Source organism: Gadus chalcogrammus, chromosome 8, assembly GCF_026213295.1.
Source record: "Gadus chalcogrammus isolate NIFS_2021 chromosome 8, NIFS_Gcha_1.0, whole genome shotgun sequence".
NCBI lineage: Eukaryota > Metazoa > Chordata > Actinopteri > Gadiformes > Gadidae > Gadus > Gadus chalcogrammus.
The window spans coordinates 12484909-12495487 of NC_079419.1; the positions used below are offsets into that span (position 1 = coordinate 12484909).

General features: G+C 48.3%; 1 protein-coding gene across 1 annotated transcript; it reads right to left on the minus strand.

The window, feature by feature from the left end:
- Positions 1-454: 454 nt before the first annotated feature.
- Positions 455-7594, minus strand: inhbab (inhibin subunit beta Ab). The gene is made up of 2 exons (XM_056596745.1): positions 6436-7594; positions 455-2586 (listed from the first exon to the last, which is right to left on the minus strand). The coding sequence occupies exons 1-2, from the start codon at positions 6965-6967 to the stop codon at positions 1796-1798; spliced, it is 1323 nt and encodes a 440-aa protein (XP_056452720.1). The 5' UTR covers positions 6968-7594; the 3' UTR covers positions 455-1795.
- Positions 7595-10579: the final 2985 nt, after the last annotated feature.

Below are 10579 nucleotides of genomic sequence, written 5' to 3' on the forward strand. Positions count from 1 at the left end.
GGTCAAGTGTTAGTTGAAATAAAATAAAAACAACTTGGACATCCCCATACCTCTCACTAATGCATTCTGTGAAAAGGAAAAGTTCACTCCATTAGAGAGTAATTGCAAAAACTGTGAAAATGACACTTCAGTCGGTCAACATATTCGTTAGCTTGCCAAAAAGTGGAACTATAGTATAACAATAAATCTGTTGATGCCAGCTATGAATATTTCTGCCTGTCTAAGCGCACAATCGCTTTTGCCAAGTGACCCAAGCCCAATTAATATTTCGCCCTTCATTCATAGACCCGATGTTACCTTAGCTAACCCAGGATTTTTCGCGTAACATCTTTGTTGTTTGCACATGTAGAAATAGATTGTGGGTTCAGCATAAGCTTAAAACTGATTTTTTTGTGTTGAGTTGTGTTGAGGTAGGTTAGAGAAATTAAAGACATTCATCTTTTTTTTTTTTTGCTTTATTCTTTTAAACGTTCATGCCAGTAAAGATTTCACACGTCTGTCATTATGTGTTGATGGAAATACTAAATCGTTTCTGTGAAAAGTTAAACAGGTTTCGGTTGTGTGAGAGTCTGTCTAGTGTTACTTGACATCATGGGAGAACCATATGAAAATGATTAATAGACGGTAAATAAATTATAAAACAACAAAAAACACAAAGTCATTTGTTACACGAAGCCTTAAACCGTGTTTAGTTCATGGGCTGTGGTTGAAGCACTTTATAATGCATTAAGGTTAGACCTTTGAGGTCGTTATCGAAAAGTGAGTTCACCTAAATTGACTTGGATGAAGGTTGTAGCCTCATTGGGAGACCATCTAAGCCATGTTAGCACTGGAGAAACCGTCAAAAATGGAACAGCCATCTATCTTTGGCAATTTCTTTCAATAGCCTTCATATTAATTGGAATGATGCAATTTTCGAAGTGCAGGCTGAATCTGTGACTTAAAAAATAGCATTTTTGAAAGTGCAAACGTCAACATTTTTACAACAATAATAACAATGATAATAATATTAATAACAATATGAATAATAAATGTTTGCTCTGGGTGTTTGGCTCCAATACCTGATCACACATAATTCTGTCAAGTATCTCTTACCAACAGAGATTATATACACTTTTAACCTTCCAAAACACTATGTATCAAAAAGGACCCCTTGAAACGCACCGTAAACGCATTATGTACAAAAAACGATAACAATTAGCCAAACACAACAAAAGATTGACATTAGATTCACACTTGTGTTGCATAGAATTCTCCAGTCTTTCATGCATTCCAAATGCAGCGCAGAAATTCCCATTGCATGGGAACTATGTTGCATGGGAACGGCATCGCATGGGAATGGCATCGCTTTGAAATGGCATCGCATGGGAATGTCATTGCATGTGAATGACCACACGTTCATTCATAACTAAACAAAAATAGATATTTTTATTTATCAATGAGGACCGAGCTGTTCTGGCAGGCGCTTCAGGCTCGAGTCCTTGCACAGGCCGTCCGTAAGCAGAAGAGCAACACTTCTATTTATGCGTGGGAATGACGGTATTGTCCACTGTCCATGCTTATCTAAAAGTTTTAAAGGAAACTGGGAAGGATAGTGATGTTGCTAGGGTGTTCAACTCTGGGCCGAAACAACTCCCGCACTCTGTTCGATCCCCAATGTCCACGGACCCTTAAGCATCCTCGAGCCATCCTGACCTACCTCCAACCTCATCCCTCGTGAAATCTGTTAAGTCATGAAGCATGTGAGTCGCCTTGGACAAAAGCGTCCGCCTGAAGTGACTAAACAGTGGAACTCTTAGGAGCAGCCGCACTCGTCCACAATCATGTTCTGGATGTCCTTCTTGATGATCATCTGCTCCTCGTTGTAGTAGAGCATGGACATGGGCCGTAGCCGCGTTGGCACGCAGCAGGACTTTATGTTCTGGAAGGGGCCGTAGCCCCGCATGCGGTAGTGGCTGATCACCGTGGAGTGGAAGGACAGCGATGAGCCCGTGATGGAGGCCGCGTGACTCGGACAGTCGCCCTCGCAGTAGTTGGCGTGGTAACCGGGGGGGGCGATAATCCAGTCGCTCCAGCCGATGTCCTTAAAGTTGACGTAGAACTGCCGCTTGCAGCACAGGCCGGCGGTGCCGTCGCACTCCAGGCCACGCTTGTCTCGCCGGTGGCTGGGCTCCTCCACCTCCCGCAGCACCACCATCAGGAAGGGCCGGTGGGACTGCTCGCGCTCCCTGGCGTGCTCGCCGTCGGCCGGTGCGAGGAGCGGCGTGGCCCCGACGTCGGCGCACAGAGGGCAGGACACTCGCAGGTGGAGCACGCTGTCGCCGCCGTCCAGCAGCGCCTGGACCGCACGCGGAACGGGAAGCGTGTGCCAGCCGCTGCGCCGGGTGTCCACCACCTTCTCGGAGACCGCTATCTCAGCGCCGCCGGCCCCCCGCTGAGGGGTCTGGAGCAGCTGGAGGGTGACCTTGCCCTTGGCCCGGTTCCCCCGCGCTAGCTTGAGGAAGACCCAAACGTTGGCCTGCTCCACCACAGAGGAGCCGCTGCCCTCCTTGGTGATGTCAAATGTCACCATGGATGGGGAATCACCTGGGGGTGAAGGAGAAGACAACCGCTGTTAGAAGTGTGAGGCTATTTGAAACATTGCTGAAGGATAGAGGAAGGGGAGGATGGATGGTGGCCCAATGATTGAGGGATCAATGGGTGGATCAGGAGCGATGGATCGATGGCTGTGAGGATTGGAACCGAGATAGTATAAAGCATCACCAACAAACAGACACAAATAGAGGCAAACTGCTCTGAGAATAAGAATCAAAAAGAACTTAGGATAGGAGTTAAAAACCCTAATTTCTAGCTGTTTAATCCAAAAGACAGAAAAGTCAGAACCTTTCAGATGGGGGTCAAACTAATGTGTCTGTTTGAAGTAGAGAAAGGCTTGTGTTTTAGCTGGGTTTGACGGCAGTAACCTGGTCACTACCGCTCCACACCAGCCAGGATCCAAACCAGAACCATTCAAAGTTTCTGTTTGATGTAGGCTTTAGCTGGTTTTGACCTGCGGTGGCCTGGAAACAGGTTGTGTTTATCTTGGAACACAACAGGTATTGGCTCATGCTATCGGTTGAATAACTATTTGATAAGTATGTATATGGTCCTGCCCTTTGTGCTGTACTACCACAACACCGCAGTATTCAGCCTTTTTTATGTTTTGAGTTTACTATTCAAGGACCATTCAAGCACTTTCACCCAAAGTGACTTACAGAAAAAAGAGTTTATTTAAATTCAAGAGCAGGTGCCTACATATAGATCAGGGACCTTTCAGCTGAGGGTCGGATGTAGAGGCCTAAATATCCTGCTCATCCTTTATTTTTTGGACGGACGCATGTTGTGTATGTATGTTGTCGTTGCAGAGAGTAGAAGGATACTTCAGGATAAACCTATTGTAGTTGGGACTAAATACCTTATGTGTCGCACAACACATAAAGTTGAACAAAATCGTAACCGTCTTGTTTCAGATCCAAGTGTTACACCATGGATTTGAGGACCCTCAGAATACAACCCAGAAATAAAGGAGGTTCAGATAACTACCATCACTCAACCATACCTCAGATCCGGTCCTTGCTTAGTTACTTCTGAACAGAGCTGCTTAATTAGTCACACAGTGTCTAACCTCTAAAACACAGCTTGCAGCACCCCTGCCCCCATCTTAATCAGTTCATAATTAGAACACATCCGCCTCCTACTCCCCCCCCCCCCCCCCCCCCCCATGGCTCTTTCTTGTTCCATCGTTTGAATGAATGGGCCGAAAAATGCCTTCAACATGAAAGCGAGCGGTTGAATGGTGCTAAATATATTCAGCAGGATCTTTCAGATGCAATGCTAAAAAAAGATGCTCTGGTCAGGGGTTGAGTGATTGTTGTGGTCCCGTCCTTAACAAGCCTTGGGTCCCTATTCAGGAAGTAGCAGGGCCCCCTCCTCTCTCATGTAGAGTCCTTTAACCACCCTCTCTATATCGATTTGTCTCTCTTCTCCTTTCTCTCTTTTCCTCTCTCCATTTTGTTCTCTCATGCTTTTTCTCTCTCTCTCTCTCTCTCTCTCTCTCTCTCTCTCTCTCTCTCTCTCATTCCCATCTCTCCCTTTCTCTTCTTTCTCTTCTACCTCTCCCTCTCCGCTCTCTTTCTCTGAGCTCTCTTCTCTCACTCCATCCATACCCAATTCCCCTCTCTCTCTCTCTCTCTCTCTCTCTCTCTCTCTCTCTCTCTCTCTCTCTATGCACCCTCGCCCATCTCTCTCGCCCATCTCTGCGGCCTTAGAGTAATTACTGTGGGCCACATTTGGCTGAATGAGGTGATTATGTACGGCCTGGAGCCTACCGGGTATGTTACCCTCCCCTACCCCACTCTCCCCCCCCCCCCCCCCCCCCCCCCCCCCCCAACCAAACACCTCATTACCGTCTCCCTAATTTCGGCGGGTCCTTTGAGTGGACTTTTTTAATTGAACATTTGGTTCTAAAAGGAGGGAACTATTTATAGTGCGGAAGCCATTGTGTGCATTTATGTAAGTAAACAGACGGCAGGAGAATGTGTTTGTCATTCGGGTTTTGTGGGGTTCTGCGGTACACCCAGGGTTCAACTAGAACGTCTTGCACCCCAGCGCAGAACCTTGGTTCCCCCCCAGAAGGAGAAGAACAAAACACTGATGAAACATTCCGGCATGTCAAATACAAAACTTTTGCTCTACTTTCAACTTCAACATTTCCTTCCCAAGTTGGGCCAGGAATGTTTTTTACGATTGATTAATTAGTATATTACACTTTCCCCAATCAAAATTGTATTCCTTCAATATCACCATTAAGGAGACACGTTTAAAAATAAAAAAGCAAACGGAAACTATAGTTTCATTGCAGCGAGGAATTTGCGTGTGTGTTTGTGAACCGTCACTATGCTGATCTGGAACACACATTTCTGACCCCCAGACGGAGCGTCCGATGGCGGATCCGAACACGGATTCAATTCCATTGAAGCGACGCTGGGTTTGTTCCGAACACAAAGGATGTCTGAGCAGCAGCAGGGGGTTATGGGATGCCGTGTGGCCACAGGAGCGGACAGCCCATCGCCTTGATTGTCTCTGTGAGTATGTTTTCTCTCTGTCTCTCTGTCTCTCTCTCCCTCTCGCTCTGTCCATCTCTCTCTCTCTCTCTCTCTCTCCCTCTCCCTCTCCCTCTCCCTCTCTTTATCTTTCTCTCTCTCCTCCCCTTCATCGTTCTCTTCTCCCTATCGCACTCTCTCTCCATCTTTTTTCTCTCTGTCTCTCTGTCTCTCTGTCTCCCTCTCTTTCTCTCTCATTGTCTCAGTACCTTAAACCAGCACAGCACCTCAGACCAGCACGGTACTCTTTCCATCTGGACCAGTCCCGATGCAACACTCTGACATCCTGGATCATGCACTGCATGGTTTCCTGTCCAGTTCAGCAACCCCAGTACAGGTGGATCATTACACAGGCTTGAACATGATTTTGTAATAGTTACATCATACACGTGGACTCAGATGTTTAAGCAAAGCATAACATCACTAATACACTGGTGGTGGTGAGTTAGGTCCCCCCCTTCGCTGCAAGGGTCTTTGGGTCATTGAAAAGCACTATATAAATATAATGAGTTATTATTATTACACACACACACACACACACACACACACACACACACACACACACACACACACACACACACACACACACACACACACACACACACACACACACACACACACACACACACACACAACACACAACACACACACACGAGAGACCGGACATGTGCTTGATTGAGCCAAGAGAAGAACAGTTTTGTTTGATTTAACGTGGAAATGATAGTGGTTGGTAACCAGCGCGTGAGTAGGGACATTTCAAAGGTACAGTCTGTTCTGTCAGTCTTGTGTTTAGTCAGGGATCCGATAGTATGGATAGCATTCATCAGTCAATACTATAAACATAAATATAAACCAAAGCCTAACCTTTCTAGTCCAAACCCTAACCCGTCTCAATCAAACCCTAGCCCATCTAAACCAAACCCTAACCCTCCTAGTCCAAACCCTAACCCTCCCAGTCCAAACCTAACCCTCCCAGTCCAAACCCTAACCCTCCTAGTCCAAACCCTAACCCTCCTAGTCCAAACCCTAACCCTCCCATTCCAAACCCTAACCCTCCTAGTCCAAACCCTAACCCTCCCAGTCCAAACCCTAACCCTCCCATTCCAAACCCTAACCCTCCTAGTCCAAACCCTAACCCTCCCATTCCAAACCCTAACCCTCCTAGTCCAAACCCTAACCCTCCTAGTCCAAACCCTCAAGGCGCTCTAAAGTAACGCCTTCTCCGAACACAGAGCAACGTCGGACTCCATTTCATAGTCAAACCATGCGGCTTGCACACGGCGGAGACACTGACCTGGCTCGGCGAAGGTGATGATCTCGGCGGGGGGCTCCAGCGGGCCCCCCTCTGTCTCCCCGGGCCGTGGCCCCTCCTCCTGGATCTGCACGCTGCCGTCCTCGGCCACGCGGCCCACCTGCAGCTTCCGGATGGCGTTGAGCAGCGCGGCGCGCGGCACGGGCTGCGTCACGTTGGGCCGCGCGCTCAGGTGCAGCATGTTGAGGATGTGCCGCTTCACCGCCTCCACCATGTCCGTCTGGCCCGAGGAAGACGAGGAGGAGGAGGGCGAGGAAGAGGAGGAGGAGGAGGAGTTCTTCAGCTGAGCCAGGGCGCAGGAGCCGCAGGGGGGCTCGACGTCCAGGGACGCGGCGGCGGCGGCGGCGGCGGCGACAGCGGCGGCGGGGGTGGGGGAGGAGGTGGCCGACTGCAGGGCGACCAGCAGCACCAGGACCCCCCCCAGCAGTTGGGGAGAGGTGGGGGCGGGGGGACCTGGACAAACAGCGCACAGGGCCCGCTTGGACACGTGCGCCAGGTGTGTGAGGAGTGTCATGATGGCAAAGAAAGCAAAATGCAAAATGCCAAAGAAAAAGAAGGGAATACCGATAAAATGTGCAAGAGAAAGTCAAGAGAAGAAAGAAGTTCTTGTCCGTTTGAGGTTTCTGGAGGAACAAAATACGGAAATCCCTTCTCAAGTCTTCAGCCGAGGCTCTGGGATTGGGCTCGGGTCCTTCTGGAGACACCGAAGTGTTGGAGAAGAAGAAGAAGCTGTCCCTTTGAGGCTGTACTCCAGTATGGGAACCAGCCCTGGAGGATCAGAAGGTAGCAACAGAGAGGCTGGAGATGACAGGAAGCTGAAGAACAGAAGGTGTCCTGGTCGGGCTCCTCTCTCGTTCTCCGGTTTAGACACAAAACACATAAGCGTGCATGCACACAAACACACGCATACAGAAACACACACACACTCAGAGATAGATCCGTCTGGAGTTCTGCTGGTGTGCGCTCTCTCCGGCTGAGTTGAATGGCTTTGTACTAGTGGGCAGGGTCACAGAACTCTCTCTCTCTCTCTCACTATCTCTCTCCTGCTTTTCTTTGGTAATTATACCTCTTTCTCTCTTTCCCTCCTGTATTCTCTGCCTCTCTCTAGTGCCGGGAGAATCGTGGACGTAATTACAACACCCGTCTCTTTTTAAAGCATCCTCTCTCGCTGGTGTTTCCCCTGTCTTTGAGTCATACACACACATGCACACATGGGCTGCGCACACACAGACACACGCACACACGGCTTCCACGTTGTTTGTCCACGTCACGACAAAAGAGGAGGACGAGAGCTGTAGCGTATGATCCTGATTCATTCATACCACACACACTCCACTCCACACACAATCCACTACACACACACAAATACACTCACATACATAAACATATATACACACACACACACACACACACACACACACACACACACACACACACACACACACACACACACACACACACACACACACACACACACCTACATAAACATATACACACACACTCCACCACATACACACACACACACACACACACACACACACACACACACATACTCTACCACACACAAATACACACAGGCACACTCAACCACACACACACACACACACACACACACACACATACTCTACCACACACAAATACACACAGGCACACTCAACCACACACACACACACACACACACACACACACACACACACACACACACACACACACACACACACACACACACACACACACACACACACACACACACACACACACGTTTTCACACGCTGGTCAGGGCATGTTGCGTCGTGGCCGTCCTTCCTCTGTGTGAAGTCCTGCTGATGACTCAGCGCTAGCTCATCGCCTGCTCGGAATTACGGTGGTTTTATTTCCCACAAAAAAAGAAAAAAAACCGAGTTTAGTGGTCCTTTAGCAGGAACCGTCTGTTTTTGTCATTTAGTTGCTAGACACTTTAATTTAAAATTTATCTTTTAGTTAAAAACATGCCCTGAAGGGATTAGGTATGGGGATGACTACAGGGAGACTGTGGACATTAGGGATCGAACCCGTAACCTTTTAGGGTGGGAGTCAAACACTGTAGCCACTAGACCATCATAGAGATATAAAGGGAGATCGGGGTAGTGAAAAAGCACTGGGGTGTTTCATTCTTTAGTTCTCTCTTCCTCTTATTCCCTCCCTTTTTCTCTCTCTTCCCTCTCCCTCCCCTTCCTCCCCCCCTATCACCTCACTTCTTCCTCTGACCTCTCGCTCTTCTTACTCATGTAACCCCCTTCCTCCACGGTCTCTCTCTCCTTTCCCTCTCGTTGACTCTCCCTCCTCTTCCCCTCCGCCGTCTCTCTCTCCTTTCCCTCTCGTTGACTCTCCCTCCTCTTCCCCTCCGCCGTCTCTCTTTCCTTCCCTTCCTCCCGTGCCCTCTCCCTCACCTCTCTCGTCTTTTGTGTGTCTGTGGGTCTGTGTTGGCCCCCAGTGTGTGTAACATGAACACACTGTCTATTATGATGGGCTGCCCCGGAGCCATCCGATCCGCATAGTGTTCAACCCACCAAAGACGGCTCCACCTGTGGCACACAGCTCCATGACGTGCGGCCGGGGACCAGCCCACGCTCTGGCCCAACGCTCGGGTGGAACAGGGCTTCCAGAAGGCTTTTCGTGCCGGGACCCCCTCCCCCTGTGGAGGTTCTCCAGGGCCCAGGGCCCGGCGGATATCTGTCTATGCATTGTCATTCCCATGTCGGAAAAGTGACAATGAATCTCGATGTTCCTTTTTCATCACTTCAGTTGTTCTCTTTTCTTCTTCTATCGCCCTGTCTTCAAAACATAGGCTACGCGCTCCTCAATGACATGTATCTGTAGTGTCTTACCCCTACCAGCTCCTTAAAGAACTATATCTTTACTGTCTAACCCATACCTGTGCCTTAATGAACTGTATCTGTACTGTCCAACCCTGACCTGCTCCTTAATGACCTGTCTCTGTACTTTCTAATCCCTACCTCCTGAACGACCTGTTTCTGAACCATCGGACCCCTACCTGCTCCATAAGGACCTGTATCTGTATTGTCTAACCCCCACCTGCTCCTTAAAGAACTGTCTCTGTACTGTCCAACCCTGACCTGCTCCTTAATGACCTGTATCTGTGTTGTCTAACCCCTACCTGCTCCTTAAAGAACTGTCTCTGTACTGTCCAACCCTGACCTGCTCCTTAATGACCTGTATCTGTGTTCTCTAACCCCTACCTGCTCCTTAAAGAACTGTCTCTGTACTGTCCAACCCTGACCTGCTCCTTAAAGAACTATCTCTGTACTGTCCAACCCTGACCTGCTCCTTAATGACCTGTATCTGTATTGTCCAACCCCTACCTGCTCCTTAAAGAACTATCTCTGTACTGGCTAACCCCCTAAATAATGACCTGTATTTGTATTCACTATGTGTTTTCTTTTCTTTAACAAAGTTACACGTTTCATGTAACATAAACGTATGCACTACAGACTTATTTTCCGCTGGACTCTGCAACTGACTTAAGTCAAACCATTTGTAAAATATAAACACTTCTGGTGTTTAGGCCTAATTTAACCTGATACATCCTGGCACTAAAATCACGTTGAGGTGCTGTTAAAGGACATTTCTGTATGCACTCTGAAGCGTATTTGTAATTTGTTACAGCTTACGTAGAAGGTGCTAATGACTTTATAACAACAACATGAAACATAATTCAATCCAGGTTGAACCACAATATGTAAGCTTTTATAGGCTTATCAGTTGTCCGTCAGAATGAACGAACGTCTGCTAAATACGTCCTAGTCCCAGTCACTTTTGGTTTAGTTGACCTGATGACATGAAGGATGTGGGTTCAGAAAGTTTCAAGTCCATGTGCGCGTCATCGTCAGAAGGGTGATGAACACAGGACGTACCAACAGCACCAAAATGAACCCATGTGGGATTTAAAAATGCCCACATGATCCATATGAAGAGGACGACAACGATTATTCATCGTTGGGGCTCTGTGATGCATCAGCAGTTCCCACTCGCCACGTACAGAAATGATGACAGCCTTAACAGGAGCAAATGCATAGCTGCTACGTGCACTTGTGGTGCTCACGTCACACGCGCTATAGGGGGCTGC

Excerpts from the sequence above, each read along its gene's own strand:
- inhbab (XM_056596745.1), bottom strand. The coding sequence starts at position 6,967 with ATGACACTCCTCACACACCTGGCGCACGTGTCCAAGCGGGCCCTGTGC. Across the intron at positions 2,587-6,435 it reads CATCACCTTCGCCGAGCCAG|GTGATTCCCCATCCATGGTG; the intron begins GTCAGTGTCTCC and ends CTTCACCCCCAG.